The sequence below is a fragment of the Cyprinodon variegatus genome, unplaced genomic scaffold (assembly GCF_000732505.1).
Source record: "Cyprinodon variegatus isolate N-32 unplaced genomic scaffold, C_variegatus-1.0 Scaffold132, whole genome shotgun sequence".
In the NCBI taxonomy this organism is placed as follows: domain Eukaryota; kingdom Metazoa; phylum Chordata; class Actinopteri; order Cyprinodontiformes; family Cyprinodontidae; genus Cyprinodon; species Cyprinodon variegatus.
Genome location: NW_015150585.1, coordinates 177,552 through 195,858, shown reverse-complemented (window position 1 = coordinate 195,858; position 18,307 = coordinate 177,552). Strand labels below are relative to the sequence as shown.

The window sequence follows — 18,307 nt, the reverse complement described above, 5'->3', positions numbered from 1 at the left end:
ATATATATATATATATTTTTTTTTTTAGATATATATATTTGTAGATCCTTTCTAAAAGGATCTAGAGATAGCTAATGTCCCCCCCAAGTCAATAGAAGTCATTAAAAAGAGTCGAAGGGACAAAAAAAAAAAAAACACATTGCAAGGAGACCTTACTAAATATTGATATTTTATTTTAGATCAAAATCAGTTTTTGAGTTAACATATTCTGAATAGAGTTTACAAATTATTGTGAACACCCCCCTCCCACCCCCACAAAAAAATTCCAGTAAGTACTTTTAATATTCAGCATAAGCACCTAAATACTCCAATTTGCTGATCTAATTGAACATGCCAATGTTCTTTTCCCGTTACTGTTCCAAAACGATAAAGTCTTCCCTGCAGAATTGATCAAAAGAAAGAATAATAATACTTAAAAAAAAAAACAACCCTAAATTTAATATCTCTGTTTTTATTGAAACCCAAGACAAAATCCAAGCACACTTGCATCTTTCCAAAAACCAGATTGCCCCCTATCATGGCTACATATCATGAAAACACATTGTATTTTTTCATTTCTACCGTTAAGATACACAGACATAGAACGGGGCACTGTGCTTATTTCAGCTGTGGCTTTATTGGGGATGTCTCTCTGCAGCAGTGACCTCCGACCCTTCACTCTAAGAATCAACTCTGATACAAACAAAGCGGCTATAAACAGACATGTGGAAAGACAATCTGCAGTCCTCCCTCTATCGTTTCCATTTACTCATGCTCCTATGTGTGCAACCTAAGCATGTGTGATATACATGCAGAGATGAAATGATATAGGCACATATAATCCTGTAGATGACTTAATATGCATTACAGCTCCATTTGTATAAGTGTGTGCATTTTATATTAGTCATTATTTATAGTGCAATCCCTCTACATTGTATGCAGCTGCTGGAACTGCAACAAGAAAATAAAATCAAGCAACTCTGTTAGCGGGTCAGAACAGCCCATAATATACAGCGTGCAGCCACACTGACCTACATGTCTGAACAGCAATAAATGGGAGCCAAAGGCAGTGCCATTTTCAATGACACTGCAACCAGTGCACAGGAACACAGCGCTGCTGCTCTCCATCCGGCCATATTTGATTTCCAGCTGTTGGTTCACAGAAGCCTCTCCGAGCCAGACAGGCAACAGACCAACCAACCCCCCCTTTAAGATATATTAAAGTGCTCCGTCTGCATTCAGAGATATAATCCAGAGAACATACCACTCCGCTTCTCTGTTCTCTAACCACGTGATTGTCTAAATAATTAATGCAGCACGTCCCCCTAGAAACACGGCGTCGTCATTAATCGCAAGGACTCTATCAGAGTTGAAAACTGAAGAGATCCCCCCTCCAAAGAAAATAATATCCGATACTCGGCGCGACTGTTAGCTGCGGCTCTGAACCGATGGATGCTCGGGTAGGTAAATATTTCAGCATCTTTCATGTTGCCTCAGCTTGGCAAATGACGATATCAAATGTCGATGATATTTGATGTATTGCACCCCCTTCTCTGTTGTGTGCGCTCCTGCATGGGCGCAAATGTTTAAGCTGCGGATTATGGTGTCTACAAGCCTATTTCCTCCTTCTTTTTTTATTATTATTTTTATCATTACATTTGTTTAAGATTCACTGTTTTTAAGCGTTTATATTGACTGAATTTAGGGGTGTAATCATAATATGTAGTGATAGTCCGTTTATTTATTAATTTTGCATTCTTTAATATATCTTGAACGAGCATTTAATGATGTAAAGTTATTTTTTTAGGACTTTAAAATGACACTCAGGAGTGAGTTATAAATTGATGTTGATTTATAGTGTATTGTAGCAGCATAAGATGAATAGCTGCTCATGCATCTTTTTTATTTTCGGGCATTTATGTCTTAATATTTTTATTCTTAGAAGGGCATTGTTTGCATTGGGTTCATCAGAAGTGCTGGAGGTTTGGACCGCCTGACAGTTCTGCCTCCTTGTAAATCACTCCCAGTAATTCCTGAAAAGGTGCGAGGGAGACTGTTTGGGGGGCCGGCCGAAAACTGTAAATCTTTCACTTTTATTACCCCTCTGTTCATATGCCGGTGACGCTGTACAAGCTCTGCAACCCCTTCTTCTTTTCTTGTTCTGCAGCGAGAACAACCCGCCGCTCAACCAACCAGCCTGCAGTTGCGAGATGCATCTCTGCTAATCCATTTTAGTTTTCCAATGCATTTTTTTTATTATTATTATTTGGCGTCATTCCCTTTATTTGATGATTAATACGGAAAACAATGCAAGAGAAGCCGAGCATGCTCCAGTGGCTCTTTGTGCTGCAAGCAGGGGTTGAAGATAGACACACATACACAGAGACAAATAACAAACGCAGGATGATAATGTGTTTTATTTGAATACAATCCAGGAACAGCTGCAAGAAAACCTATCGTGTAATTTATTTCATAAATCATTGTAAAATACAAATGGCACACCAGTGATCTGCAGAAATGCCACTCTCCATGGGTGATGCGTCAAAAGCACTCTTCTTCGTTTTTATTTATAAATTCCTTGCAAAATGTACTAATCTTAAAAGCCTTTGTGAAAATACTCCCATTGCAACGCAAAATTGCCTTATCATCATACATGGTTATTGCATAGATTATAGAATAGCTGTTATCAAAATGCAATAATATGGACTGATAATAGATACAAAAAACAGCAAACAGTCCTGCCTTTAAATATTGAGGCATGCGGGTTGCAGTCCTTGATATTCAGAGAAGTAGGAACATTTTCTCAATCACAAACCTCAGACGAGCACATAAACGCCACCCTTTATCAAAGTGGACCGGTGAGGTAGGAGCTCCCTGCATGAGGAAGAGGGCAAATCACGTGAACACATATGCTTGTTTCTAAAAGGCAGTGCCATTTTATTTGTCATCATAAAAGCTTCAGAAACAAGCCCCCCCAAAAAATCCCAATCTACACAGGCCTATCCTCGATATCTCACTGGTTGATTGATTGCCAGTGGATTTTTTTTTTTTCTGTTTCCCCCCTCTTCCTTGGAATAAGGATACCTGGTTCGCTTTTTTTTTTATTCCATTCTTTCGGGAATACTGTCTCCAACCGGTGTATGGAAATGTTGGAAAAACAGCAAGATCAGGTTTAGGACAGTACCGTCTGCAGACAGGGGGAAAAAAAGAGGGGTGAAGGATTTATTCTAGAAGCTGCACGGAGAGGAAGTCAGAGCTGTGAGGCAGCCGCTTTTTGATGAATTGATTCGCAGGTAAGCAAATGCATGGCGAGAAAGAAACCTTCAACAGCGGGTTAATACAATGCAAATGATTTTTTTCTCTCATATTCTGATGCATTTCATCTGGGAGGTTATGCTTGTTAAATGAGTGGATATGCAACAACTCTTCATATAACCACCTATAGGCCTATATATAAATATAGTTTCCCATTCGAATACTATCGTTGGAATGAGACCTGTTCTTTTCAGCCCATTATGGAAGCTTGATCGGAGGGAGAAGAAGAGAAGAGTAGGAGGAACTTTTCTTTTTTGAGTCCTGGATCGTAAATCACATTAATTTGTTGTCTTATCGTCACACTGGCGTTTGCTCTGATTTATGTGGTTTCTGTTCCATATGGCTTTGTCAGCTTGCAACATTTTATATGTTGTACTGATTTGTGCTCGAGGTTTCTTTAAGGGTTTTGACAAATAGCAAAAGACAAATATATATGTATTTTTTTAAGTTAACAATGCATTAATTGAGTGATGTTTGCCTTCTTTACATGGTTTTGTCTGTAATTCAAATATAAAAGCGCCAGGATGTAACCTTATTCTAGTTCATTTAATTCAAATACTTATTTTACAGCTCTATTTCCACAGCAATTTTAAATTACTTGATTTCTACAGAAAAAAAATATACATATAGCCTATTGCATGCAAAATAATAGATATTTTCTTTGCAGCAAACTCAAAATCACATTTTTCCTCCTTTTTGGAAAGTATGTGTATTCAACAGAAATATTAAGAAGGTTTTGGAAGGTCTGAACGACTGCGTGAGATAATAATACTTCTCTTTGAGTCCCGACCCATTGTGTTGATCAAACTTACCGTGACAACGCGTAGGCGAAAAACACAGTTCGTGTGAAAAGGGAGGCTTGTCTGCTACTAGTAACTCGGGGTGCTCAACAGCAACTGGAGGGCGAAAATTATCGAGCGAGCCTCCCAATATATTTCACACAATGCAATAAAAATAATCAGACAAATTAAAAATAATAATAAATTGGTTTGTGCCACAACAGGCTTGCACGATGCCCTCCTAGTAATTAAAAAGGAATTAAAAAAAAAAATAAAAATCTCGCGTTAAATTTCCAGCCGACCATATCCCCTTGTCTCTCTTAGCAGAAAGAAACTGATCTGAATTTGGTGGCGACTTTTAGCTCCTTGAGCCAAAAAAGCTCGTTGTTCATTAAACTTTGGCTTAATGCAGAATGACCCAAAGGTCACCTAAAAACGCTTATGACTGCTAGATATTTGGCCCGTCGCTTTGTGCGAAAGTGCATATGTAAGACTTTTCATTCTTGAAAGGAAGAAAAAAAAAGTTGGGTGGTTATTAGATGAGCTTAGGATAATTCTATTGGTTTATTTAAAGCTTTAAATTTATTTAATTATTTCATTGGAGTTTCTTCTAATAAAAAAATTATACATTTTAATGTCAATTTAAGATGAAACATGAAGGATTTATTACTGAAACAAAAAAAAAATCACTAAGATATTATTTTTAACACTTATTTGTGTTCCAGGTCGAGATGGAGGCGGTGATGAATGCGTGAGCGTTATAAAAGAGATCTGCGCAGATTTTGGTGAGTAACATTTTATTTAATTGATAAACGAGATACAAAACTAAAACATGCGCTAACAAGGCGATGCGTTATGTGGCGACACATTTAAGCTCCCCAGTGTTTCGTAGAAGAATTGGATCAAAGGAAGGCATGAAGAATGACGCGTAAATCTTTACGCAGGCCATATTTCCATTTTCTGCAAGTCCACTTGAAGAACAAAACAAGAACAGGAACTGAAAATAAATTCCTCTTTTGTTAATCGCTTGTTGTGTTGATATAAAACGAAATAAACAAATAGGATAAAATAAAAACGAAAATAAATAATAAAGGGAAAATTACGCAATTTAATCCAAACTCGTAGGTTAAAAAAATACAACAAAATTGACTCCGTTTGTCCTGCTACAGCTGCTGGCTCGCAGTGCAGAGGCAGAATGGAGGCAGAATCGTTTACAAACGGGGTAGACCTGCTTGGCTCAAATTCTTTCGCTTTGCCTTCCTCCTACGCTTAGTTTTGTACTTCTGACGGGCTGTAGACTCTCAGGGAGTGTTTTGCTTTTTCATTCCTCTCTGAGGCCGTTTTACAACCAGGACATTTGCGGCCATAAATTTCGCCGCGGTCCGCACTGACAGGTGCAATTGTTATGCGCGGCGCAGACTGCAGACCTCCCGAAGACACCGTCGTACAGTAAACGCGAGTCTTTGATGTTTTTTGCCTTGGGTTAAAAATGTTCTTATCCGCATTTTTTTTTTATTTTTTACCAGTCATATTTATATTACACCAAGTATGCTATTAAAACATTTATCTATTTTTTTTTTCTGATAATGAAATCAATTAGAAAAAAATAGTTTGGGGAGTGGAAGGAAGAATAAAAAATAAAATAATAAATTAATTAATTAATAAAGCGTGGATCATATGGAAACATAAAAATGTGACATTGCCCAAGTTATAATGAATAATCCATATCCCACCATGACACGCTGCATCCTTTCTTTGCTATCTTTCTCTCCCGCTCTCTTTTTTTTCTTTCTCCATTTCACGAGCACGCTCGATCCATCGTGCACGCTCACGCAAAGCCCACCCCCGTTCATAATTCCCTTAATATCAGCCTCTGGCGTGCGTAAAAATGGATCCTTGAATGCGTGTGCGCGGAAACAACAATGAGTGCGCTGCGGGCTTTGTGAGGCCTGTGATTACTGAAAAGGGCATTGTGTTTATGTGTGTGACAAATGCTGATTCAACTTAATTGTGAGCAACTACTAAAGCCTCCCAGAGGGTCCCTTTTTGTAAAAAGTTAAACTTTAACTGCTTTGTGGCAAAAAAGAGTAAGATGACAGGAGTTTAAAGCTGGAGAAATGTTAGAGTTTAACATGTAAGTGCTTTAAAGACCAGCAAATGTGATTCTCTCAGTTAAATGCTGAATTGACTTTGATAATGATCATTTATCCTCAAAATAGGTGGTAAAGTTATAATAAGTGATATTTGTCTACCTACAGCTCACAGACTGGAGCAACTGTGGGAAGCACCAATCACGTGAATAATCAACACCCATTTTGTGGCTTTGAATCCACAAAATGCAGAAGGCAACCTATTACGATAACTCTGGACTGTTTGGAGGCTACACCTACCCCAAACCAGACTCCTACAACTACGGCCCTGCTCATCAGTCCTATCCTGCTCCTAATATTGACACTGATTATCAGAGTTCAGTGTGTCCTATTCAGAGCTCTGCAGTCAGGCCACCTCCGGCCCTCAAAGACAGTGACCTAAACGGGGACTGCTTGCGGCAGAGCGGTGGCCAGAGCAACACCAACAGCAGCAGTAGCAGCAGCAGCGGCAGCAGCCAAGCAAACGGGATTTCTGAGCAGCAGGTTCCCCCTTTGTCTGCATCCTCCCCGAGCTCCAACAGCTCAGGATCCCAGAAGAAAAAGTCCCCAAATGGCAGCGCGTCAGGGGCGGCCACCCCTGCCCTCACTAAACAGATTTTCCCCTGGATGAAGGAGACCAGGCAGAACTCAAAACAGAAGAACAACAACAGCTGCGCTGCTGCAGGTAGAGATCCTGATGGTGCGTATGTGTGAGTGTGTGGAGACCATGCAGGGCCGGCCTGAGGTATAAGCAAACTTTAACCCCATTGGTCCCCAGAAAATCTTTGTTAGCAGAGATAATATTCGTGTATCTTAACTCTCTATTAAAAAGCATTCTAACATAAAACATTTACCTCTTCTTATTCATTATGATAAACTACTATAAACCAAGAAACTGTATTCATTTTCACCCTGTGTTCTGAACTAAAGGAAACTTAATAGACATCATTACTGATAATAAAATAACAAATAAAATGAAAAAATACGTTTATAAGGAACTCTTGACTATTTATGTACTAAACAATTTGAAGTGTTTTGATTGTAACCAAAACATGATGCAATATATTTCCATCGATCTATTAAAACAAGGGGTATTGAATGCAAAAAGTACAAATTCTAAAACATAGAAATATGAACAGAAAGGTGAGAGGTGTTTTGGTTGCTGGTGGACTACCTGGATAGAAGAGCCAAATGAATGTCTCCTTAGAGCCTCACTAAACTGTACAATCAAATCCCATTTCTTTCTTTTTTCTGGTCTATATGTGACCAAGTATATATATTAGCTGAATGTTCTTGACAAATATCCCTCAGAGGCTGAAATTCTTAGTGCCTAAAGTCTAAAAAGTCAAAATGACTAAGAAGAAAAATGAGGATTAAAGCATGATCAATGTCTAATGAACTATGCATAGCATAGTTTCTGCAGATTTCTATTTAGATTTTCACTATGAAACTTTAGAGTACCTCAACAATTCTTCATATCTTGGTCCAAAACTGGAAGCCACAGGTAAATCATATGTTTATTCCAACTCTACCCCAACTTTATCAGTTCACCTAACCCAAATAAATAAACTGTTAGCAACAATATATACAAAGTTGGTTGAAAATCTAGTTAAGGTTGCTATTTTTCCCCTTTTGTTTATTTCAAAGCAGGGTTAGTGAAGCCTACATTATTTATAAAGCACAAAAACAAACAAACAAAAAACTGAGCATAACAAAATTAACATAAATGTTATATAGATTTCTAAACTTAATATTCTGAAAAGAATGAAAGACTAATATAAGTCCTTATATACAAAATACACATCCAAAGAATTTCTGAACGATATACAGTCATGGAAATATTCCAATTACTTGATCTATAGGTTCCTGAGAAATACAATAAATAACAACAAACAAACAAAAAAAGTAAACAAACAAAAAGATCCGAACAAAACAAGGGTGGTCTAAAGTTTTTTCCATGACTTCATATACATATCCCCAGAAAACCCTGTGTCTGGTAACGCCCCTGGCCTTGTTTAACCTTGGCCTGGCTCTGTTTGTGTCTTGGCTTTGACATAACTTGCAGCTTAGATGAGCTAATCTTCATTTTGCCAAGTAACGCTAAGGTGATGCTGTGGTTTTCTCCTCAGGTGGAGAGGTGAGCGATGAGAAAAGCCCACCCGGACCAGCCTCCAAGCGGGTCAGAACTGCTTACACCAGCGCGCAGCTCGTGGAGCTAGAGAAGGAGTTTCACTTTAACCGCTACCTTTGTCGCCCACGGAGGGTGGAGATGGCCAATCTGTTGAACCTCACCGAGCGCCAGATAAAGATCTGGTTTCAGAACAGGAGGATGAAATACAAAAAGGACCAGAAGTCTAAGGGTCTGGCACACTCCCCTATGGGACACTCCCCGGACAGAAGCCCCCCGCTGAGCGGGCCCAATCACACCGGATACGGAGGCCAGCTCCAAAACGTGAACACCCTGAGCTACGACGCACCCTCACCGCCGCCCTTTGCCAAACCCCAGCAGAACATGTATGGTCTGGCCGCTTACACGGCGCCTCTGGGCGGCTGCCTCCCTCAGCAGAAGCGCTATCCGGGTTCTGAGTATGAACACCACGGCATGCAGAGCAACGGGGGCTTCGCCAACGCCAATTTGCAAGGCAGCCCCGTGTACGTGGGTGGGAACTTTGTTGATTCCATGCCAGCCTCGGGCCCCATGTTCAACCTCGGCCATCTCCCCCACCCATCATCCACCAGTGTGGACTACAGCTGTGCCGCTCAGATCCCAGGAAACCACCACCACGGACCGTGTGACCCCCACCCCACGTACACAGACCTCACCTCTCACCAAGTTTCTCAGGGAAGGATTCAGGAAGCGCCTAAACTGACGCATTTGTAATATTACGACGTTTCTTGTGCGTGCGCGTGTTTGTGTGTAGGGGTGGGTGCGAGTGTGTGTATTTGCGTGCCAAATTACGTTGCGCTCTTTTTTATTACCTCACTAGGCTATTAACAACGCTCCGAGCGAGCTCTGTGTACTATGACAGTATTATTGATATTATTATTATTAATGCTATTGTGTAATTATTTTCTAAATAATAGAGCTTTCTCCATTTCTCTTAAATTTTTGAGAAGCTAGCCTAATTGTTGATAGTTATTTCTATTTCTTTTTTTTTCTTTTTCTTTTTTTAACCTTTTGGTTTATTCTCAAGTGCAATGCGCAATGTTTGACTGAATATTTCATTCCGTTACTTGAAGGTAAGTATTGTAGATCACAAAAAGTAGAATCTCATCCTTAGATGGAAAGATTTGTTTTGGAAAAATGACAAAAAATTGACTGTTTGTTAAAGGATCTCATTTTCATCATCTTATTTATTTATTGCGTCATTAATTTTGCATAATCCCCGGCACTATAGCATATAGCCTATTTAATTATTTAATTGCTTTTGTATTGCACATTATTTATCGTTCATTATGCGAGCTATTTATAAGTGTGGATTTGCGTTCCCGGATTGGACAGAGCGGTGCACTTGTTGGGCAAAACAGGGTTTGTTTCTTTATTTTTATTTTTTTAAAGAAATGATACGACTTAAAGAAAGGAGGATTTCGAACTGTATAAATCTGAGACTGGGGGATATTTATGGAAAGTAAAACATGTCCACAGTTAATCTTGTGTCAAAACCTTAAGTGAAACGTAGACTATCGCAAAAATCAAATACGCACACCAGCATGTCATTTTGTGTAGTCCTTTGCGTTTTTATTATTCTAATAATTTGCCTTCCATTGTTATTCCATTCAGTTGGACATCCATAAATTACGAAACTCCGATGATATTGAAATGTTATATTTTATTGTGTTTAACATTTTGTAAATAAAGTGCTTAAACTTGTATTTTCAAATTGCATTTTGTTGACTTCTGAACAAAACGCTGCAGTTTCTCTAACGCCAAGAAGGTTTATTGAGCCACAGCCTTTTCTGTATAGTCCAAACAGGCAGAGAAGATCAATAATTAGACACCAGGATATCTAAAACTCATCAAATGCTTTATGCTCCCAATACAAAGCCCATCTTAGCAAAATAAAAGGCTCGCGGGATTATTGATGTTTTATTGGTATGTAGGGGAGTGAGTCTATGGGTTATTGCATCCTCCACATGTCACTTATCATATTTTAAGACTCGACCACAGGATTAGGCCACCACCCCATCCCACCCCTCACCACCACCAACCTTGCAATACAGAGTAGAAAATAACCGCAATTTTCCTGTAAAGAAGGGAGTGTAACCTGTGGCCGTTTAATTGATTTCAAAATACTAATAAAGAAGATTGGTGCCAATAAAAGCAGAATAAGAAAATACACGGTGGTGCTTTGACATTGGGAGAGACTGGAGGTGTGTGTGTGTGAGAGAGAAAGAGAGAGAGGGGGTAGAAAGAGCAGTTCATCCTTTATTGCTCCTGGAGAGCCATTTCAAAGCTCATTAATCAAAAACTCGTCGCTTTCAGGCTCCTCGCTGGTCCCCCCCTTCATGTGAACAAAGCATTTGCATTCCAAATCCAAGAAACACATTTCTTACCGAGCCGATCTTGGATGGTGGGGGGAGAGAATTTAAAATAAAAGGGAGAGAGAGAGATGTTCTGGTTTTCCCTAAGATGATAGATCCTGGGATTTAAGAGCGCATGAAGGCAAATGAAACTCTTGTCACATAAATGATCAGCGGCTTTAAATCTGCACAGGTTCACAGTCACTTTCATTCCCTTAAACTTTCCCTCATGTCAGACAGCCGTCTGAGCACGCAGTTAAAACCAATCCCCTCAAACAAAAGCTATTAAATTGATCTGATCTTTCAAAACAAAGAGTCAGACTGAATCATTTGAGCTACGGGGGTGGCGGTGGTGGTATAGTGTGTGTGGGGGGTGAGGGGTGCTGCAGATCAGTGTTTAGGGAAGGCGGCCATTTTACCCCTGCTGCTCTCTCCTCTACTCCACTTTCTACTATATGGAATTCTTAGTCCCCCAAAATATTGGTTTGATCACATGAAAACTATTTAATTGTCCAGGGCTATAAAAATGTATTTAAAAAAATAAAAATCCATCTACTGATTGAAATGTGTAGTAGCTATACAGCTGCAAAAAGGAGATATCCAATTAAAAATAAACATCAGAATGGCTTCTTGGAACAAATAGATTCTAATAGCGTTACACTGATAAAGAACAACAGAATCAAAAAAAAAAAAAAAAAACTGCTAAAACTTAAGCCAGTATGACCAGTTTAGCAATTTTCTGATTTTTTTTTTAAAGATAATATTCTAAATATTTAAGAGTAGATATAGGCCGACATGTAACAGCTTCGACACTTAAAGATAAAGCAATACTTATCAGGTTTTACTCAACCAACTTAATGGCTTTAATCATCGAGATAAATTTAGTTTGCTTTGTAAGCAACAGAAAAAATAATAAACAATATTAAAATAAGCAATGAAAATACGTTTTTGATCAAGTGTTGCTGAATCAGACTTTTGAATTCTACCCTAACAACATGGCATGACAACCGTTTCCCTGACAACCACAGCTAAGATGTGTCTTTCAATGTGGAAGAGCTATAGGCTTTGGTAGCGAGTTTGACTTTAGCACAGTATCATGGCTAAATAACTGAAAGTTTGACCCCGAAATGAATTCCTGTCAACATAGAAACGTTATCAACTGCAGGTGTAATGAAGGTTTTTATATTGACTTTGTTTTTTTTTTCTAGACCAAATATGTTTTACTGTCTGACATTATATTAGCCTACACTAACCCTTTACTGCTTTGTGTTAGATAGTTCTACTAGCATTATTGCCATTTGCTAAATGCCAAGGTATTGATTAACATATTATTTAGTTTAAACATTTAGGACATCCTTAAGCTGGTCCATAGCTTACAGAGCTGGTGTAACTGTCCAGTTTCTTTGCCACCTAATTTTAACTTTTCACACACATTTTCTTTGTCACCAGAGTATAGACTTTGTGATGGCCCCTCCGAAACTCTGACTTTAGTGCCCTTAAATTACTGTTGCTCATTTGTATCTAATAGAAGGACAATTGATCAGGAAGATCCTTTCTATGCTTAAAGTTTAACCCCCTAAACAAAGTCTTACATTTTCTTTACTCTTTCCACATAATTGTATTCCTCATATTGTCTATTTTAGTAGTAGTGCACTGGTCCCTCCATCAGGATGCTGCCACTCCCTTACTTCAGTTGGTGTTATCAGACATCCAAGCTTCTATCTTTCTTCCTCAAGCCATAATTATAGCAATGTTTATTGAATTTAATTGAATGTTGTTTTTTTCATTAAATTCATCAAGACAGAACAATTTTACTGTGGATAAGAGCCTTACATGCTTTGACCAGCATCTTCAAATATTTGCCTTAGTTCTGAAGTTGATATGACCACTTTGCACCAAAATCAAAGCATTTCTCAGACTAGACATTGCTATGCTGTTTATAATCACAATTTGAATAAAGCTAATACATTCTTCCATTGTTCCGAAATGCAGCAAATAGAAATATTGGTCATTTAAACAGACCTAAAGGAAGGAAACCTTTTATCTTGGTTAACCTCAGGCATAAAGTAAAAAAAAAAAAAAATGTTTCTTTGTGTATGTAAACATATGGTTTCTTCTGTGTAGTTATTTGCAATACACTGAAATGCCTCTTTGCACACAATAAAATAACATTTTAAGTGATCAAAAAACGTATTTGAATGAATCCAATCTAAATGTTTAGGCATTTTGTCACCATATTGCTAGAATTTAGTGATTATCGAAATCTACTTGTATGCAAATTCAATAGTTTTATTGCCAAAAATGCAATGACCTCCAAGACATTTGTTATAGTAGGCCTATTTGCTGCGTGCACTCAAGATCAAATGTAAGAATCTGTCATGGGGGGAAAAAAAAGGCTTCACCTCATTTAGAAAATGCAGCAGCACAGTTCCTTTGCTTGGAGCTGTTTTGTAAAAGAGAAATAATGGCAGAACGGAGCTCACTATAAAGGCGTTGGAAGGACCTATGTGCATGCAAATAGACCAAAATTTATTATTATTGCGATGAATATAAGCAATGGGGCATGTTTAATTTTCTTAGTCTAATTACATGTTTGATTGTAATACCCATTTATTTTTTTAAGTAGCTTACATTTTTTAACTAAATCAATCCAGAAGAACTCCTGCGCGTGGAGTTCATTTTGTATCCATGATTGGACACGAGCCGATCAGACCACGCCCTCCCCGTGGAGGCTGATATTTACATCCGTGGAAGTGGACCAACTATTAATGAGAAAAAGACGTTCTGATGGCCTTTAAACTCATATACGCACAGGATTTGGCGGAAAGATCACGCTTCTGATTGTTTTTTAAAATCATTATTATTTTGTAATAAACTGCACCAAATCCGACGGACAGAATATTTTCAACAAGGTCTACACTGGAGGTAGGCAGCTTCTGATTTCCGATTTTCAACTTATTGGCTGTACTGCGGGGAGAAGCATCCATTCATAGTGCAGCAAAACCCTTCAATCATCTCTCCAGGAAAGCTGGGCTGCACATCAGCGCTCCAGGATCACGTCGCAATGACTCCTCAGCAAGTGAGCATCATCCAGTCTTAAATTGCATTAGGCTATAGAGCAGCCATTGTTGGTTGTTTTAAGGGATTGTTAGAGATTTGAGAAGAAGGAGAAAAAAAATGGTCAGAAGTTTGGGGACAAAAACAGTTTTTCTGCTTTATCTCCAGCCGCCTTTGTTCTTTTGTTAAGCGCCTCCTGTTCTGCTTTGTTGTCATCGCATCTTATTGTGGATTAGAAAGCTTCGGCAAAAGACTGGATTTCCAAGGGACACCAGCTCAACTGATATATGAAAGACATTTGCTTGTGATTAATGAATTTCAGGGCTTATTTAATTCTATTGTCGAGTTTGATCTTAGCTCAGAAAATGTAATTTTTTATAAATGCATGTTTTTTTACTATGAAAAGCTAAAATATGATAAAATGCTTTTAAGCAGCAAATTGCATTGATGTTGAGGAAGATTTATTTTTTATTTTTTTGCATATATCAAGAACAAACATTATAAGATAACCTAACCTAAGCCAAATAAAGTGATTTAAATCATGTTTAATGGGGGATTTTGTCTCAACCATTCATTTGAGGGTTGTGCTGATAATATGATAGAATAAGTTTCTGTTGTTTTTTCTCAAATTCTAATTTCTTATGGTTTTGATTTTGAATAAAACAGCTGAAAAATATTTATAGCGAACTTTGTGTTCAGCTGCTTTAAAAGAAGACTTCATAACTCCTGGACAAGACAAAATCATCCAGTATGTATTCTTCTTTAATGTTTTTTTTGTGTGTTTCATGTATCTAAATCCATGTGACCCCACTGGATGTGAACAAGGGATTCTGATTGTCACAAATAAAAAAAATAAAGATTAATTAAAACCAGTGTGTATTATTGTGAAATATTTATCCCAATCTTAACTCTTGTTTTTTCTAAGTCACTTAACTGAAGGTATTTTCCTAAAAAGGTCAGTATATATCTTCCTATGGTCTTTATTTCACCCTTTTTCCTCTTTAAACCATTTGGTTTTGTGTGTAACTCTAAATGTGGATCACACACCCTGACCATCTGCTGCAACAGAGGACGTTAATGTCAGAGGACACCGCCATCACCAGTCCTTCACTCTGTGGCCTCTGTTGTCATTAAACATTCATTCCAGTGTGTGTGTGGCTGAATGGGCAGAGGTGACAGACGCTTTGTCACTGTATGGGGAGGGCATCTGGGTTTGTTTGATAACTCACAAAGTCCACAGTGAGCTGCAGCCTTTCAATGCCTGGACACATCCCATCATGTTTATGTCTCAACATTTGGTTGCAGAGGGATGCATCTGTCCTTCAGTTTCAAATCAGGCATATGGGCAGATCTGGATGAGGCCCCAACTTGATCTAATGAAGGCAGAGAAACTCATAATGAGAAAAAGGCAGAGCGCAAACAATTTTGTTTTTTTCTTCTACATATGTGTTCACCGCAGATGGCTTAAATGATGTCAAACAATGGTTTCCTTTGTATTTCTAAAAAATAAACACAACTGAACATTTTTTAAATGTATACTTAAGGGGTTTGTGTCCTCCTATTTTAAATGAGTAATGATGACTTATTCCCCCCGATACCTATATGTTACATAAATAAGAAGCTAAATTCTTTTAGCCTCTCTTCTAAATGTGAAAACAAGAGGAATCTGCATTCGTTAAGGCAAGAAATCACCAAATAAATATCAAATGATATATAGGTGCCCATAACTATTGTCCAATAAATAAACAAGTGGATTTTGCCTTCATGCAAAGACAATATAACATGATAACTAAATTCTCTTAATTTAATACTCAGAGGGATTAGGTGTGGAATATTATTCCAATCTGTTCTTTTAATGTTTAAAATGTATCTGCATGATTTATGCAGTTTCAGTTGATTATCTGGCTATATTGACAATTAAAATAAAAAAAAATAAGACATGGTCCGTTGCTACCTTTAACCAGCAATCTATAGGGCATTTTGTTTATAGATAAAGCTCATCCTCATTCAATGTAAAAAGTAAATCATCACTTCACATACAAATGTATAAAACTATTATAAGGAAAATGAAAGCAGCCTGAAGCAGAGCTAGCTACAAACTACTCATAGTGCTTAAGTTTGCTTTCAGTAAGCAGATTTACGTATATCTCTTGTAACTCCACAAAACCAATTCTTTCAGCTTTTTCCTGGTAGTAAATCTGATCCTGGAAAAGCAATGTCTTCGACTGAAGTTCTATGTGACATAAAAAACAAAGTTGGCATCGTTGTAAAAACAAAAAAAGGTGCCCTTTTTTTGCAGAATGAAAATGTTAAAACTATGACATGTTATTTCATATCCTCCATAAGTCTGAATGTCATTAAGGAAATTCAGACCTTCCATTAGTACACTTTAAATCTCAGGACAAATCCAGGAGCTTAGAGGTTTGCCAAAGAACTTTAGTGAGCAAAATGCATCATGAAGAACCAAGAAACTGTGGACAAAGGACGAGAAGCAGGAGTTAAAGAGCCACTGAAGCGGCCCATAACTAGGAGGAGCCCCATTGACCCACATCATAGGTGGAGTAACCTGTCCACGGGACAACTATTTTCTATGCACTTCACCAATTTGGTCTTTATGGAGAAGTAGCAAGAGGAAATAAGGTATTGGAAGCCCAGCAAACATATAGAAGTGTTGCTCTGGTCAGATGAAATTGAGAGTGCATATTTGTACTTACGCATAAAGTGCTTAGTGGCAGAAAAATAGCACTGCACTTTTCAACAGGGTGACATAGTGGTATCATCATGTTGTAGAGATGTTTTTCTTCAGCACAGACATTAAAGCTGCTCAGAGATAAATGGGTAATGGATGTTACTAAATCAAAGGTAATCCTGGAAGAAAGATTTCTAGAGATGGAAGCTTAGCTTTCTGCAGGATGGTAGACATCAATGAAAAAGGTAAAGGCAAAAGTGTTTTATTTATTATTATACATACAGGGTAAAATGAAATCTCATAGATCAGATGGAGGGTTAGCCTGAAAACGTATATACTGTATAACATGCACTGGTTTAGATAATAGAGCATCCATGTGTTTGAGTTGTCCAGTCAAAGTTCAGACCCAAACCCAGTTAGGAATCTTTGGGAGCAATGGAAAAGTACTGCTCATTGACAATCTGCTTTCATCCAATGGGTTTGAGCTATTTTGCATTGAAAAACGTTCAAAGCTCACAGTTTTAGATATGTAAAGTCGGTAGAGATAAATGTCTTTGTGCAACTGCATCAGCAGTAAAAGGCAGCTCTACAATATATCAAGTCACGGTGGTGAATAAAAATGCACCATTCCTTTGAGATTATCAAAATTATTAAATGCATCGCTTCCTGTTTCTCTATCATATAAAAGTCAAGTAAGGTGCATTGAAGTTTGTGTTTTTAACATGAGTGATTGAGAAAAAGTTCAGGGGTTTTGAATATGACTCTACAACTGACTTAAAATTTCCAAGCTACAAGGAAAACAATTAGATTCACAACAAGAAACTTGCAGCCAGTCTGTTCAGAACAACAGTAGCCGGGGAATCTCTTTACATGGATCATACATGCTGTCACAGAATCTAGTGCGCAAGGATTTATCGCAGCTCCTTATGTGTTAGTGATATTGATATAATTGTAACTATAATGAATGACTCCCTCTTCTGGGGGATGATTTAGAGGGCTTGGCCAAAAGACTCTTCTCCTCCTTCCTTGTTTGAAAGATAACTCGGTGATGTGAGGAAACCTGAGGTAATTCATACATTACCCCAAGCCTTGACTGAAACGCCCCGGTAGTCTATATCAAAAAGCATTAATGCTCCAGCTCTTTTTCTGAGACTCATATGGATTTGCTTCATGGCATTTTTTGTGTGAAATTATGAGTGAATAAATTGCATCTTCATTTATCTAGAAAAAAAACCTTCTGTGCTGACTGCGATACTCAGCTCTCAGCGCTTTACATAATTATATTAGTCTTCTGCTCCGCCATGAAATTGATTGCCAAAGAAAATGAACTTGGCTTTGCTATAAATTACACCTATGGATCATAAGAAATGTGTTATTTTGTTTAAAATAGTACCTAATGTAATTAGAGCTCTAATTCATGGCGAGCTACAAGTGTGCCTATTACAGTAACAGGGTTTGGAATTTAATCTGTCTGCCGGATAAAGAATGATCCTGTGTGGTTTTCATTTGTAATCCCAGACACATTATTTCAGTAAAATAGTCTGTGACTTTTAGATATAAGAGATGGATTGTTTGAAAGAATAACTATATTCATAAGTTTCAGGATTCAAGTTAACACTTCATGGAAGAAAGTTTTCCACTAGTTTAACATCCCAACTTTGAGACACGATCTAAAGGAGCATTTAGTTTTTCTAAGCTTTGACAAAGTTATTCATCAGTGATGTCAAAAAAATATCCATCTTTAAGTAAAAAAAAAGTATATATTGTGATAAATTTGCACCGGATGAGAAACAATCAGAGCAGAAAATAAGTTAACACATAAAATATATATATATATA

The 18,307-nt window shown here is 37.8% G+C and overlaps 1 protein-coding gene across 6 annotated transcripts in view; it reads left to right on the top strand.

The window, feature by feature from the left end:
• Positions 1 to 10,097, top strand: part of hoxd3 (homeobox D3) — a 16,595-nt gene extending 6,498 nt beyond the window's left edge. The window contains exons 1-4 of one of the 6 annotated variants that reach the window (XM_015376289.1): positions 964 to 1,439; positions 4,799 to 4,858; positions 6,332 to 6,887; positions 8,332 to 10,096. In XM_015376289.1, the coding sequence (XP_015231775.1) occupies positions 6,410 to 6,887; positions 8,332 to 9,083 (1,230 nt within the window). In that variant the 5' untranslated portion in view covers positions 964 to 1,439; positions 4,799 to 4,858; positions 6,332 to 6,409 and the 3' untranslated portion in view covers positions 9,084 to 10,096. The other 5 variants (XM_015376284.1, XM_015376287.1, XM_015376285.1 and 2 more) reach the window with 5 other exon arrangements.
• Positions 10,098 to 18,307: the final 8,210 nt, after the last annotated feature.